General features: G+C 35.4%; 1 protein-coding gene and 1 pseudogene across 1 annotated transcript; one reads left to right on the top strand and one right to left on the bottom strand.

The window, feature by feature from the left end:
* Positions 1 to 1,470: 1,470 nt before the first annotated feature.
* LOC122008571 (molybdopterin synthase sulfur carrier subunit-like) lies at positions 1,471 to 7,239 on the bottom strand. Its single transcript, XM_042564338.1, has 2 exons — positions 6,877 to 7,239; positions 1,471 to 1,949 (listed from the first exon to the last, which is right to left on the bottom strand). The coding sequence occupies exons 1-2, from the start codon at positions 6,899 to 6,901 to the stop codon at positions 1,651 to 1,653; spliced, it is 324 nt and encodes a 107-aa protein (XP_042420272.1). The 5' UTR covers positions 6,902 to 7,239; the 3' UTR covers positions 1,471 to 1,650.
* A 982-nt stretch (positions 7,240 to 8,221) lies between these two features.
* Positions 8,222 to 14,888, top strand: LOC122010710 (annotated as a pseudogene).
* The last annotated feature ends 1,905 nt before the right edge of the window (positions 14,889 to 16,793 follow it).

The following is a 16,793-nucleotide window of genomic DNA, read 5'->3' as shown; positions in this document are numbered from 1 at the left end:
AGGGGTATTAAACTAATGAGTTATATTATAAGAATTTGAAAAAGAGTAATAGAAAAAATATTAAGAAAGAAGACCACGGTAACCGAAAATCAATTTGGGTTCATGCTTGGAAGGTCATCCCTGGAAGGTCAATAATAGAAGTTATACATTTTCTTAGGCAATTAATTTAAAATTATCGGGAGCAAAAGCAAGATCTATATATGATATTTATTGATTTAGAAAAAGTTTATGATAAAGTCTCAAAGAGAAATTATATGAAAAATTTTAGAAAAGATAGGTATTAGCATAGCATATATTGAACTAATTAAGGATATGTATGAGGATGTAACGACCAGAGTGAAGAATTCAGACGGATTAACTAAAGCATTTTTAATAAAACAGGGTTACATCAAAGATCAAATGTAAGTCTATCTTTTTACATTAATCATGGATGAACTCACTCATATTCAAGGCACAGTAACATGGTACATGTTGTTTGTAGATAATATTATTTTTGTAGATGAGACATGTAAAAGAGTAAATGCTAAACTAGAATCTTGACGAGTAACACTAGAAGTGAAATATTTTAGGTTTAATAGAGTAAAGACAGAATATATGAAATTTAAATTTAGCAATATTAGATATAATGAGACAATTGTTAAAATAGAAAATGACGTGTTGTTGGAAACTAAAAACTTTAAGTAGGTAGGAATGTTTTTATAAACTGATTAAAGAATTGAGAGAAATGTCTTACATAAAATATAAGCAGGATATTGAAATGGAAGAGAGTGTCAAGTGTTTTATATGATTGTAAAGTACCTCTAAAAGTTAAAAGGAAGTTTTATAAAATGACAGTTAGACTTGTAATGTTATATGATGTTGAATGTTAGGTTATGACTTAAGTGATCAAAAGATGAGAATTGTAGAAATGAGGATGTTAAGGTAAATATGCAAACATACGCAAATGAACAAAATAAGAAATGAGAGCATTAGAGAGAAGGTCGAAGTTATATTTATTGAGAAAAAACTTTAAGTGACACGTTTAAGATAATACAGACATGTATTTAAATGACAATAAATGCTCCGATTATGCGATGTAAAATCATGATAAATACACACATCAAACAAGGAAGATAAAAAAAACTTGATTAGCAATAATAATACAACAATAACAATCAAGCCTTATCCCACTAGATGAAATCGACTATATGAATTCTTTTACGCCATTGAGCTCTATCTTCTACTATATCATTATTTATATTTAAATAAATTTTATCTTATTTTATTACTTAATTAGCAATAATAATACAAAATAAAATTTATTTAAATATAAATAATTATATAATACAGGATATAATCTAATAGCATAAAAAGATCTATATAATCGACATCATCTAATGAGATAAGACTTGATTATTATTATTATTGTACAATCCTATACTCCACTCTTCTACAAAATGGTTATTGGTTGTAGATAGAAAGACATGGAAGTAAAATGAACCAATAACTTCAAATGATATGCAAGATAAACACACAACACAATATACAATGCAATATTAGTTTATTGCAGGTACAGAAGATTGTTATGATATTCAGAAAGTATAAATACCCACGGGGTAAAATAAGTTGGTACTTGAACAAATAAAATTGGCTGCTGATTCCCCAATTCACTCAGCCACCACTGATTGGGGGAATGATTGCTAATTCATCTTTGCTTGTCAACAGTGTAGATTCTGCAGCATACTCCTCGTTGATTGCCAAAACCATGGAATTGTAGATTTCTTGAAGACTTGGAAATTTGACCAAGAGATTACGCATACAGTCCCCAGCAGTGCTACCATCTGGCATTTCAAGGCTCGTCTCAGATACTCCTGTAAGATCCCGAGCTCTGGCAAAGAAAAGGACCTTGATTTTGATATCTTGGCCTGCACTCTTCTCTACTTTGCTTTCATTCATCTCTCCAGTGCCATCTGGTTACCAAAGTTAAATGATAGCAATTTCAACCACCATATTCAAATTGCTTACTGAATAACAAAGGCAATAGAAAATTGAGAAAAAAATTTCCTTAAATTAACAAAGCCAAAGAAACCTCAAAGTTGAACAACAGAACTTTCTTGGATCACATGCAAGTTAAGAGTATCATAGGTCCTCCCAGATTGTGTCAATTAGAGAAACAGGAAATAAATTATCCATATTCTTTGATCATTACCCACTTATTTTTCAAACAAATTTGTTGCTTATAAGTTGTAGCATATCCTTTAGATGTTTTGATTGTATGGCATAATCAATGTCTCTCTAGTGCCCTAAATTCATTGTTAGAGCAAAGTGGCAAACTAGGGAAACACATTTCTAGAGCACCTCAGTGTATGTTGAACATTGCTATGAATTTTGAATCTTGATATGGATGCTAACCGTGTCTTACTCATATAAACTAGAAATCTCAGTGAAATCAATAATGCCCCAGGAGCACTATCACATTTTAGCCTCTAACTGCAGTTCATAAAACACTGACATATTTAGGTCATATGCTAAGCAAAAATCATATTAACCAAAACCAATTTAAAACATCTCTCGTCTTTTCCTAGGTATGGCATGATTGATCATTTCTCAGCACCTAACATATTCTGGCAAGATGACATGATTTTGCAATTCCATTTGCATCCGCATAGAAAACTAACTGATGTACTAAGTAATCTAACTTCAATGCAACAAATGACCCTTAATATTGGAGCATTAACTTTCAAGGTTAGAAACAAAACATGTTGATGTTTACTGCCATGCTAACTCAGGTGGACAGGTATATTTGGAAGAATATTCAGATTTGAATCCCAATATGCAAGTTAAAATAAAAATTTCTTTGCACACTAGAATCTTTTGGGGGGAAAGAAGGATAACTCTAATCAAAATGAGAGGGCTTGTAGAATGGAATAATGCCATGGATGAGAGAGATGAGTGTGGTGAAGACCTTGAAAAAGGAGCAAAGGAAGACAATAGGAAGATTAGGAAGTGGTGACTAAACAGTGCCTTGTCATGGGAAGGGCAGCCATGGGGGAGGCAACAAACACACTCTGCTTCCTTCTTCCTCTCCCCATCCTGAATCTGAACTTGCCTAGTGCTGCTACTGCCTTTTGACTTTTTTTTTTTCCAGATTTGAGGTGGATCCCGCTACTACGGATTCTAATATCTGGTCCTGAAGTTTCTTCTTTGTTGTGGTGGTGGGGTAACCGCTGCTGCTGCTTTGAGGGAATTGAGACCTAGGAATGGCAGATCCATGGTTTTGCTGTAGGAGTTCATTATGTTAACATGATTTGAACCTGATACTAGAGACGGGACTTGAGTGTCAACTATGAGGAAGGAATGTAGCCATTATAAAGGCTGGGCCTTATTGACCCTGGATTTTTTTTACCTCCTGTTTCATGTACTCACAGGTCTCAACTTGTCTAATCGGAAGAAATATCTTCATATGTAATGATGTATCCAATGAGGAGATTGTGGAGAGCAAGAAGTACGTCTATCCTACTTAGAAAACACTGATCGCTCGTCATCCATGATTTACCTTGTGAGGGCTCCTCATCCACGCACCTTGAGCTATCATCATTCTTGACAGGCCTCTACTTGGACCTATAGTTTATGTTGGCTACACATTGCTCAATCTTGCAGTATGCCAGTCAACTATGTTTACTGCCTCAATTTGGGACATTAAGCTAATACTTGCATGATTACAGCGAACTCCATTTCGTCAGGCCACATTTCTTCCTACTGAAGGTTTTTGTTGATGCTTGTGTATACATTTTTCATGGATGTACTAGGTCACCTTTGCTTGGAAGTGAGCTTTCTAGTTTCCTTCGTCACACTGTATGGGATGGCCTCCCACAACACTCCAGGAAGGTTACTCCATCCATCCCTCTTGTTTGATGGTGTAATGTTCCCACAAATCCTGTGAGGTTTTGACAGATTGTCTTCGTCTTCTTCGCAATGCCACATTCAAAATGGTACTGTGGTCATTGGTTCTCTTTAATTCCAAACTCAATTGTATAGTTTGAGTTGAATTCACCTAGGTATCTATCTATTTTTGAAGATGATGGACAGTTCTTGGAGATCACTCAGTTGAGACAATACAAATCAGCCTAAGATCCATCTAGCCCTCTGAAATCCAATGTAGTGTTCCTCTTTGAGTGGGATCCTGAGCTCCATTGATTTCCATGTCCACGATCACTTTTTAAAGTGGAGACTTTTTGCCTAGCTACCAATGCAGTGCTCCTCTTTGTCATTCTTCCTCTATGACAGCAGGGCTCAATTCACTTCAACCCTATGCATCCTCTTCTCCTAGCAAGGTCATTGTTTGTTACCCTTATGCTCTGACAATATTTCCTTTGGGTTGAATACTCTCCACACTTTTGTGACAGTGGAAAACAAGAATCCTATCCCTGACACTTCTTCAAACATCGACTCGCTGGCTTCATTTCCTGGCATCGAAGCACTACATCACATGCCGATGTTATGGCATCAACCATTTATCCTTACATGGAAGTGTATAGATAACCATTTGTCTTGTTCAAGATGTTGACTCATGTTTTAAAATGTTTTTTGAACCTTGGTCTCCTTTTTTTTTTTGGTTAATTCAGGTATCCAGTCCCTTACACTAGTCCTTGAGGTGAGCAGGCTTCCCCTTGGTACGCCCGCTAGATAAATCCAAAAGCGCTCACGGCAATTCTCTCAACAGCCGACCTCCAGCACCAAAAATTTACAGTAAATTCTTCCCTTGCCCCAGCTGATTTCGAACTGTGGTACTCTGTGAATCCACCAAACACATTACCACTGCATCGAACCCAGGGGAGGGCTAATCGCTTTTTTCAAAGAGATGTTATACCAACAACTTTTGATGTCTCGTTTGATGCATCAAGTAAGTTTTTTAAGCTCGTCGCCTCTATTGTCCAAAGTCGAGGTATCCTGAGAGGAGTCTTAAGTCTATACATAGACGCTCCCACCCTCTTCAAATTTCTAGTGGGCCTTCTATCCTACAATGTGTCTTTAAGGAGGAGAAAAACAAAAAACACTGAGATGGCATCCACGTTTGCTCCCAAGCAGCAACACATCTAACTATTCCCTATTAGGAAACCTACATCTTATCTTAACTTCCCCTGCATATTAACTTCAACTACTAACAAGGAAACAACCTACTCTAAGCTTCTAAGCTAGTTTGGTCTTTGACCCAAAAATGTCCTTATAATATATATTTACATATTATGTAGCAAATTTTATGATGACACTATAAAAAAAGTATTCAATTGAAATTAATACCTTGGATTAAAGTAGAAACTGTTGGATCTAAAGATCTATGAAGCTGTAAATCTCATCTTGTGTTAATAATCTCCCAAATGCATCCATATTAGTCCTCAATGTCATTGAATTTATTTGCAATTTGCTCCTTGGCTCTACCATTGCTATATAAATATAGGAGCTCATAGTTGGCTTCACATCACCATCCACAAGAAGGAGCACTTTCACAAGTGGTCATACATTTGAAACAAAACTTCATTGAATCACATGGTACGTCTTGTACTTTCTTCCTTTTAATCGACTTACAAAAGAACATGTAGCCCAAGATTCAAAAGCAAACAAGTGTTTAATTGCAATTTTCTTCTCTGCATTGTTTTCAGTGTCAAGTATGTTGTAGAAAATCTAGAGATGGCAGGCTTTATTCTCCTCCCTTAGCAAATCTAAACAGTTGGCAACACAAGGTGATCAAAACAATTGTCTTTTTTGCTCCTAATAATCATCTAGCTGCCACGTAGTTAGATGCACCATCCATCACAACTTGGATAACATGTTCTTCACCTATTTTATCCATGATGCTATCAAGTAACTCAAATATTTTATTCACATCTTTAATTGCCTATGAAGTGTTAATAGAGCTAAGACATAGTGTGTCATGTGGCGTATTAACAAGGAAATTAGTGAGAGAACATCTCCTACTATTAGTCTATCCACCAAATGTATTAGTGCACCCTATCTTCCTCCACTCAACTCTATACTTAGAAAATTTTCAATGATCAAATCTACTTAAAATATGCCACTCTTGAGGTTTCAAATATTATTTGCTCTCCAGCAGACTTCAGTATTTATATAAATAAAGGGTTCTTTACTAAATTGAATGGCAAGGCATCACCGGAGATGCATCTACAAATATTTTGAGTAACAGTGTTTCTTTTCTTCACAATTCGAGTACCTGTGTCTCTTTTTTGCTTGTTGTTTGCTTGTTTGTTTGTTTTTTGACAATTTGACCAATTGTTGTTTGTTTGATTTCTTTTGGTCACTTCATTTTATCTTTACTACACTTGCAATCTTAGCATTTTCTTGAGAAAATCTACCATCCTTTCTCATGTCATGTAAATCTGTTTGAACTTGTTTCTCACATCCTTTGAAACCTTTGAAGAAGGTGCTACCTCTTGCCTTGTGCATATCATATGACTCATCATCCAAATAATACCACATGAATACTCGTTCTCAAAATGACTACGTTCCCATCACATTCAGTTCCCTTTCAACTTTCTGTAATGTTCCCATGTAGCAACAACCTTCTGGTTTTCTTTAAAGCTATTATGAGATGGAAAAACTAAAATCCTTATCTGCAGTTTTGGAGAAATTCTAATTCAAATCAAATAATTACTTTTTTTTAGGGAAATCAGCTTTCCCAACCGTGACAAGTTAGGGACAAGCTAAATACTTCGACTAGCCAACTTATCAGCTTGACAAGGATAAAGATCCAGTCCAGGACCAACAAATTAGTAGCTTATAGCATAGGGAGACCACCAAAATGACATGAGCAATCCAGTCTCAACAGGCATGCTTTATGAAGAACATGAAAATAGAAAAGGCGAAGATAAGGAAGCATACCGTTCAGTCCTCCGGCGATTTCCATGTATCGCAACTGCTTTTCGCTTCAGGACCAATAGATCGACCGATCTAGCGACCGCGAGGCACCGAAGTCTAGGAGACTGGGACAGAGAGCAGATCTGATCGGAGTGGCTTGGATTGGATGTGACAGAAATTGATATTAATACGAAGGAACTTTTTTCTAAAAACGCCGACAAATTTAATAGGGCAAAAAACAAATGAGCACGGAATCATCGAATGTAGTGTTTTTTTTTTTTTTCCATAATTTCAATGATGAATCCAGGAATTAGAGATGGACTGAACTCATTCTGAATTAGATAAATTCATCAAGCATGTCATACAAGAAATCTGAGTTCACTTCCTATAATCATGGTTATCATCTCGTCATTTCCTATATTTCATTGAATTTTATTTTTTAAAAAATATTTTTTTATTTATATAAAAATATCATTTTTTTTTAAAATAATTTTTTAATTTTTGTCCAAATTAATATGACAATACTGACGTGGATGTTTTGTTTGAAGGTTATTTTATAATTTATTAAATTGAATTAGCATATTACTTTTAATGATTAATAAAATAGTCTTAAAGTCGGTGAATATGATCCACGAGAATTGACGTACTGGCTTCTTGATGAATCCAAAGGATTGAAAATCTAACGAAAGGTGGAGTCTTGGATGATGTAGAGATTCAACCACTGAAAGGCAGTGAATTCTGAGAGATTATGTGACTTATAATGATTATATTCATGGTTCCAAGTTAAACAGTAATCATTGAGAGCTTTCAACTAGAAAATATGAGTTTTTGGTCATGAAGGATTATGAGGGCTTCATGAAGTGTATGTTAATCAAAATCAGAGATTGCGGGAACTTATTATCTTGGTCGACTAGAATCTTCTACTTAGCAAAGACTTGCTCTCTCTATTTGAATTGAGTCTATTATAATATTAGTTGAGTCGATTTATGTGACCCTTGGACAAGATAAATTTATTATAAGATGTAGAATAGTTGTGGTGATGTATAAAATAGACGAGAAGGGAGGGATGAATAGATAATGATCTTTGTTTTTTCACAACATAAACAAAGGTAATGCTAAAAAGAAAGATTTTATGTAGTTTAAATAAAGCTAACTCCCACTTCACGACTTATTAATCCATTAGGTTAATCACTCCCACAAATTCATTAATTATGAATATCTTCTTTACCAAAGGTAGAGTAAGCCTTGTACAAATATTTATTCTCATGAAACAATCATACAAGTAAAAAAGAGGGGGGAATATATTTATAGAAAACATTTAATTTAGTAATTGTATGCTCTTAGGTGTTGTTTAGCCCTAACACTTTAACACAACAATGTCACATACTTCGATCCTGATTACGGCAATTCCAACCAATGGGCAATGGATCAATCCTCCAAGGTACTGTACTGTCTCTTAGATCCTGATGAACTACACATGCATGTTTATGCTCTTTTCGTTATGTAATCTTTGGATGAGTTTGTTTTGGTTGTCTAATTTCAGGGTGTGCATAGACAACACCACTTGCAGTGATTGTACACTCTATATATCTTCGCGTTAATTTGCTGCTTGTTGAAACAAATGAGCTTTCCTGTCTCTGTACCTACATGGATTTCTCTATATATTATGCATGGTTAGGCCTTGAAGGTAACTTGAAGGAAAGTTGAATTAGCTAACCATCTGATTAATTTGTATTGTTCGTAATTTTGTTCTTCCTTATGGCATAGGTGGACTAGTGTGATCAACAAGCCTGGGATTCTATTTCTCTTAGAGGTCGTGCATGCAGGTTCTGAGTGATCTGGACCTCGCCATTTCCAAAGCTTACATCACTTCCGATGGCACCTGGTTCATGGACGGTATGCAATTTACATGCTCTTGGAGTACTGGGGGATGAACATTAATTCGGTTAAAAGCTGAACTGACTGAATCCACATCGAACTAATTCAATATTTCATTCAATTGATATTTGACAGTCAAGTTAGTCCGGTATTCAAAAATTTAAAATTTTAAAATAGAGATAGAATGTAATAAATTAAAATAGCCAAGACTTAATTAAAAAAAGTCAAAATTTTGAATTACCCAAATTGATCTTTCTAGCTAATTCAGTCAGTTCGATAGGTTATTTCAGTTTAACCGACATTACTTGGATTGGAATAGGATTTTGAAAATGCACTGAAATTTGCGTCTCTTAATGCAATGTTAGTGTTCCATGTCACTGATCAGCAAGGGAGAAAGGTTACTGACGAGAAGACAACCGAGTATATTGAAAAGGTGCTGACACTTTCCTTGTCGACTTCAATTCCTTTATAGCTTAGCTTGGTGGTTTAATTTTTTTTGCAGGCTCTCGGTCCGGAAGGAACCAAGGCAAAATCGTCACTGGGAAGATCAGTGGGAGTGCACTCGTTTGGCGATCACATTGCCATAGAGCTCATCGATCTACCAGGCCTCCTGTCTGAGATCTTTGCAGTGCTCGCAAATCAGTACTGCAACGTAGTAGCCGCCGAGGTGTGGACACATAAGACGTGGGTTGCCTGTGTTATCTACATAAACGCCGACGTCTCATCTCGCTTGCCGGCCATGGAGGAGCAGCTCCGCCTCCGGAATGTTCTGCTAGGGGGTGATGGTCTGAAAGGCTCTCGGACTAGCTTCTCTAGGGGCTCAACCCATGTCAATCGCCGCCTCCATCAGCTAATGCTCGCCGATAAGGGCTACGAAGATGACGATGAGGACGATGACGGCGATGATGCCGTGCCTTTGAAGTGTTAGTGAAAATTGGGAGGAGGATAAGAAGACATAGATGGGCAAGTGGAACACAATAATCTCTCACACTTCAATTAAATCATAAAACATGTAGTTTATTTATAAGTTATCTACATAACTCATTACAACCCACTAACTCCATAATTCGTCCCACTAACTCAACTACTCTACCCCACTACTACCACTACTACCACTCATTGCTACCACTAACTCAATTGTTAATTTTGAGTCATTTATCAACACTTCTCCTTGATTCAAAATTACAAACACCAAGACACGATCTAAAATAAATAAACTTCTCTCTTGGAAGTGACTTTGTCAAGATATCCACCACTTATTCATGCGTGCTGCAGTACTCCAACATAATTTCTTTATTTGCAACTAAGTCTCGCATGAAATGTAGATGAATATCAATATGTTTAGTCCTCGCATGAAAAGCTGAATTTTTTATCATTGCAATTGTCACCTTATTATCACAAAAAATAGTAGTTGCATTATTTTGTTGGTGGTGAAGATCTACAAGTAATCTTCTAACCCAAATTGCTTGACATGCTGCTGAAGTTGCTGCTACATAGTCTGGTTCTGAAGACGATAAGACTGTAGTAGCTTGTTTCTTTGAACTCCATGAAATTACTCCTGATCCAATATTAAAAACACTAGTTAAGGTGCTCCTTCGATCATCCACTGAATTTGCCCAATCACTATCAGTGAACCTGTAAAGATCAAATTTTAAAACTTTAGTATAATAAATTTCATAATCCATGGTTCCAGTAATATAGCGTAAAATCCTTTTAGCTGCTCCAAGATGATGCTTCGTAGGATTTTACATAAACATGGAGATTACACCAACAGAAAAAGCAATATCTGGTCTAGTACGAGTTAGATAAATTAAACATCCAACCAAACTTCTGAAATTTCTTGCATTAGCTTTTTCTGAATCATCTTCCAGTTGTAATTTCTCATTTATATTCATAGGTGTAGTAGCTGGATTGCAATTGAATAAGCTGAACCTTTTCAGAAGATCTGTCACATATTTTCTTTGTGAGATAAAAATCCCATCAACTCCTTGCTTTACTTTAAGACCAAGAAAATAATGTAATATTCTCATATTTGACATATAAAACCTCTTCATCATATTAGATTTAAAATCAGTCAATAGAAAATCAAAAGAACTCATATAAATTATATCATCGACATAAAGACACACAATAATATAATCATCTCTACCTTATTTTTTCACATAGAGAGTGACTTGATTTTCACTTCTTGTGAAACCATGTTATCGAAAATAACCATCAATCTTGCTATACCATGCCCGTGAGACTTGTTTTAATCCATAAAGTGTCTTTCTCAATTTATACACCTTCGTCTCTTTGCCTTCAATTATAAAACTTTCTGGCTGATCTACATAAACTTCTTCTTGCAAATTGTCATTCAGAAATGTAAATTTAACATCAAATTGATAAACATGCCAATGCATTTTATGCAGCTAATGCTAGGATAATTCTCACAGTTTCAAATCTAGCAACTGGAGAAAAGGTTTCTTCGAAATCAATACTTATTGTTGGGAATACCCTTTTGCAATAACTCGAGCTTTATGTTTTCGAATGGTTCCATCGGCATGATATTTTGTTTTAAACAGTCACTTGAGACCAATCACATTCTTGCCTTCGGGTGGATCTACCATCTCCTATGTTTCATTTTTATGGATTGCAATTAACTCTTCTTTCATTGCATTCCTCCATTCCTCTTTTGTTACTACTTCTTCAAAGGTTGTAGGATCTGTAACCAAAAGAGCAAATTGACTTGATTCATATATTTCTTTTAAAGATCTAACCTTTGTTGGAGGTGGTTCATCAGAAGATTCTTGTAAGGAGGATGAACTGCTACTTCTTCAATTTGATGGTGATGGAGCTGGTGATTCCAAAGGAGATGATTCAACACCTTCTGTTGTTGGAGTTCTATCCTCCTTTGGGATGTGAATTTGAGTCTCTTCGGCTTGTGTATTCCAATTCCACTTTGAGTTTTCATCAAAATTTACATCTCTCCTTATAATTAATTTGCCAGTAAGAGAATTATACAACCGATATGCTTTTGATTGATTGCAATATCCAACAAATATGCATTTTTCAGATTTCTTCTCAAGTTTATGATGAAATTGAGAGTTAATCAAAGCATATGCAATACAACCAAAAATTCTTAAGTGATTTACCGATGGTTTTCTACCTCGCCATGCGTCATATGGTGTTTGATTTAAAGCGACCCTTGTTGGAGAAATATTCAGCAAGTAAACTGATGTGGCCACTGCTTCAGCCCAGAAAATATTTGGAAGTCCTCTGATATTCAACAAACTTCTAGCCATTTCTACAACGGTTCGATTTTTCCGTTCGGCAACACCATTTTGCTCCGGTGTATAAAACGTTGTTAATTCCCTGTGAATACCATGTTATTCACAAAATTTACTAAAATCTTTAGATAAGAACTCACCTCCTCGATCTGTACAAAGAGTCTTTATTAAAATACCATTCTGCTTTTCCACAAGCACCTTGAATTTTCTGAAATTTTCAAAAGTCTCTGACTTGTCTGCTAGAAAATATACCCAACTCATCCGACTAAAATCATCAGTAAACATTAAAAAGTATTTACTCCCGCCAAACGATGTAGTTCTCATAGGACCACATAAATCAGCGTGAATTAGCTCAAGGCATTCTGAAGCTCTCCATGATTGCCCACTTGGAAAAGACTTCCTTGTTTGTTTTCCATAAATACATCCTTCATATAAACCAAGAGAACTAATTTGAGGTAATCCAAAAACCATACATTTCTGATTTAAAAGTTGCATGCCTTTGATGTTGAGATGCCCATATATCAAGTGCCACATCTTGGATTCATTATCTTCGCTAGCAATAAAAGCTTGGTTTCCCACATTAGAGATCTTTAGTGGAAACATCTTATTTTCTGTCATTTACATGCTAACAATAGACTTTCCAGAATCTTTATTAGAAATAACACAAGCTCCGTTATCAAATATAATAGTATATCCACCCATCATTAATTGTCCAATACTTAACAAATTATGTGCCAAACTAGGAACGAAATAGACATTATAAAGAAATTTTACTTTACCAACGCTAGTCTCCACGACAATTGTGTCTTTGCCTTCGACTTGTATTTGCTAGTTATCTCCAAGTCTTACTAGCGTCTTATGTGATTCATCAATCTCTTTAAATAATGACTTATTTCCAGTCATGTGATTTGAACATCCACTATCCAAAAACCAAATATCGGTTTGAACTTCGCTAGAATGAGAATGAATCATAAATAACTTACTTTTCTCGTTTTCTTTTTTCACATAGTTTGCTTATGAGCCATTTCTGCAATTTGCCTTTATATGCCCAAATCTTTTACTACCATAACACTGAATGAAATTTTTATTCCATTTTTGATCCTTGTTAAATTGCTTCTCTTGTCCATTAAAATGGGTTCTTCCTCTACCACACCCTCTACCATGAAAACCTCCTCTTTCACGACCTCTGGCAGTGAAGTCTTCCTTTTTTTTTTTCTATCTCCCCCTTCACTTGAGAAGCTTGAAATGCCTTTTCTTCATTTTTCTCAGCGGATCTATTTCGCCTTGCCTCATGAGCTTGCAAAGAACTCATTAGTTCATCAAAAGATAAAATCGAGAGATCCTTTGCCTCCTCGATCATAATTACTATGTAATCATATTTAGGAGTCAAACTTCGCAAAACTTTCGAAACAATAATTACATCAGTGATCTTTTCTCCATAAGATTTTATTTGACTGATAATCGAAATTACTCTAGATAAAAAGTCTTATAAAGTTGCATTACCCTTCATAAGCAAGGCCTCAAACTCACTTTTGAGAGTTTGGAGTTTCACTGCTATCACCTTGGAGGAGCCTTAGAATTCTTTCTGCAATATTTCCCATGCTTTTTTGGAAAATGAGGTAGTTGCAATTCTTGAGAAAATCGTCTCATGTACTGCTTGTTGAACGATAAATAGTGCCTTTGAATTTTTCTTTCTGTTCTCCTTCAATCGACCTTCAACAACATCTTCGTTGTCAAAGCCTTTCTCTATTAAATCCCAATGATCTTGAGATCTAAATAGAGACTTCATTTTTATACTCCAAAATTCGTAGCACTCTCCTTTGAAAATAGGGATGAGGGGTTGAGAAACTCCGTTGATTGTCATTGCGAGCAAACTAGGACACATCAAACTCGACACTCTGATACCACTGTTAAAGAAAATTGGGAGGAGGATAAGAGGACATAGATAGACAAGTGGAACACAATAATCTCTCACACTTCAATTAAATCATAAAACATGTAGCCTATTTATAAGCTACCTACATAACTCATTACAACCCACTAACTCCATAATTCACCCGACTAACTCAACTACTCTACCCCACTACTACCACTCATTGCCACCACTAACTCAATTGTTAGTTTTGAATCATTTATCAACATGAAGCCAGTCATCAGTATTGGCCGCTGCGAGGTCAAAGGGTACTTAGTTGTGAACGTCAAATGCAAAGATCGGACCAAGTTGCTGTTTGACATTGTGTGCACGTTGACAGATATGTAGTTCATCGTGTCTCATGCCTCAGTCTCGTCGAACAACAGCTATGGCTTACAAGCACACTGTCGGTGAAGGAGAAGGATTGAATTATTTATTTAGTTGCTTAAAGAGTGGCTGCTGAAATGTGTTGGAAAAAGGAATTATGGGAGAAGAAATAAAAGGATTATAGAAGAAAAAATATGGAAGAGGAGGAGAATCTTTTCTACGTGGAAGAGGAGGAGAATAAAATAAAAAACTCAACTTACTTCCTTTATGAAAAAAAATACATATTTATATGTTTATTGGATAAACATCAATCTCAGACAATCATGACTTTTTTATTATTATTTTATTTCCATGAAACTCTTGTTCCTATCATGATTATCATCTCATCCATTCTATCTCTATCCACTATGACTTTATTTATTTTATTTTATCTATAATTAAGTTTATTTTTCAACAAAATATGATTGTAAAATTTAAATGTATTGGCAGGCGCTATACATCAGCACAAGGATGGGAAGATCCTTGATTCTGATGAAGAAAAGGAGAATGTCGCCAAGTGTCTTGAAGCAGCAATTCTTAGAAGAGTGTCGGAGGTAAAGAAAAATTCCGACCATGACACAATAACAGTAATAATCGAGCTTTTGTCCTAGTTAAGTAGTTAAGTGACGGTGACTATACGAATTCTTCTATGTTATTAGATTGGATCCTTCTTCTATATCCTTTACATTATTTGGATGTGTTTAGCATGTTTTTCCTTATGTCTTGACCATATTCACTAATGATTAATAATCATCTATGAATTATCTCTTTTATGTTGGCCTAGGAACGAATTGACGGGAACGCTCGGAGTGAAAACGTCGAAAAGTCTTTTTTTTTGCCACATCATAGGTTGACGTAAGTGTTTGGCCCAATATATCTTACGGTCAATTTCTAACCGGTACAAAATATCTTACGCTAACCCCAAGTAATGATACCCTGAGGATCGAACGTCCCCAACTGTGTTACGCCCTCAACTGTGTTACAAAATATCTTCTGGACCTCTCGGTCACGAAACCATACGCCCCCAACTGTGTTACGCCCTGGGGACACATTTAAACTCTTCTTATTGTACTTATATCCTGCACATTCAAAATATATATCAAATAAAATAATAAACTTAACTTAAATTTTTCTCAAATATCAAAACTTAATATACCTAGATTGTTCAAACAAAAAGTATTCTAGAATACTTTATAGCTTAGACTCTAAAAATAATTAAAGGTGATTATAGAATGAAGTTAATGAACGAGAAGATAATTACTTCATCCAAAAGGAGAACTATCACATAAACTAAGAGAGAAATTTAAAAATTATGTTAACTTAAAAATAATAAATTATAAGACACGGACTATTTTATAGATCTACTCCAAAATGAATGAGAAATAGTCTAATTTATCAAAATATGAATCTAATTCCGATTACATTTATTTCCTAATTAATTATCAAAATAAAAAAAATACCAACTAGCTCTAAATTATTTAAGAAAATATGCTAGACTCTAGTTGAGATTATATTTATTACCTAATTAATTATCAAAATAAAAGTACTGACTAATTTTAAATTATTAATTAAACAATAAAATCAAATTTAAAATTTATTGTAGATCAACCTATCTCAAGATCTCAAATAAATTTTCCTTTAATCATGACTGTGTCGATTTTGAAAATTTTAAATTTATTTATGCAACTTTACTTTTTTTTTTCATTACTTTTTATTTATTTATTTGCATTAATGAGCTAAATTCTCACGATTGTGCACCCATTCATAACATAAATATTTGGTCTCCCCTTTGATACAGTCATATGTACCAGGGCAGCAGAATGTACTTGAGTTGTCTAATCCCGAGCTAACATCGTCATCATGCTCAACCGAGCTATCGAATTGGCAAAGGGGTTGAAGTGCTGAGTGGCTATGTGTTAAAGTGGGTTGCGCTCCCAACACCCGAGTTGCCAAGCACTTGAGCCCCTGATTGGCCAAGTGCCCGAGTGGGTTGTGCTCCCAAGTGCTCGAGTGCCAAGGACCTGAGTGTAAATTGTTTGAGCGTCCGAGCGTTGATTGCTCAAGCACCTTAGCACTTGAGCGTCGAACTCCCGAATGCTCGAGCGCTGTAATTGCTTGAGGGCCCAACACTCAGGAACCCGAGCCTCAATGCTAAATCGCCCAAGTGCCTAGAAGTTGAGTATTCGGGAGCTCGAGCCCAAATACACCAGGGAGTCGGAAACTTTAAGAGCCCAAACTCAAGTACACAACAAACAAGGATTGAAGTAAGCATAACGGCTAATTTTTCACCACTCTCCCTCCCCATTTCAATATGGTGTTGGTTAGTCCTAGGAAAACGTATTGGTTTCACTGTACAAAATTTTTTGTAAAAGTAGCGAACCTTTCCTTAAATAACCTATTGTGTTTTTTAGAAGTTAAATTAGGAATCGACGGAACTTAACATCATTGATTCCAAATTTAACTTATCTGTTCTTAATGGTTTAGATTTGAATCGCAAGCGGAACTTAACACTATTG

This window comes from Zingiber officinale, chromosome 8A (assembly GCF_018446385.1).
Source record: "Zingiber officinale cultivar Zhangliang chromosome 8A, Zo_v1.1, whole genome shotgun sequence".
NCBI classification, from domain to species: domain Eukaryota; kingdom Viridiplantae; phylum Streptophyta; class Magnoliopsida; order Zingiberales; family Zingiberaceae; genus Zingiber; species Zingiber officinale.
Note: the sequence above shows the minus strand (reverse complement) of the source record. Positions and strands in the feature narration are given on the sequence as shown.

Excerpts from the sequence above, each read along its gene's own strand:
- LOC122008571 (XM_042564338.1), bottom strand. The coding sequence starts at position 6,901 with ATGGAAATCGCCGGAGGACTGAACG. Across the intron at positions 1,950-6,876 it reads AATCGCCGGAGGACTGAACG|ATGGCACTGGAGAGATGAAT; the intron begins GTATGCTTCCTT and ends TTTGGTAACCAG.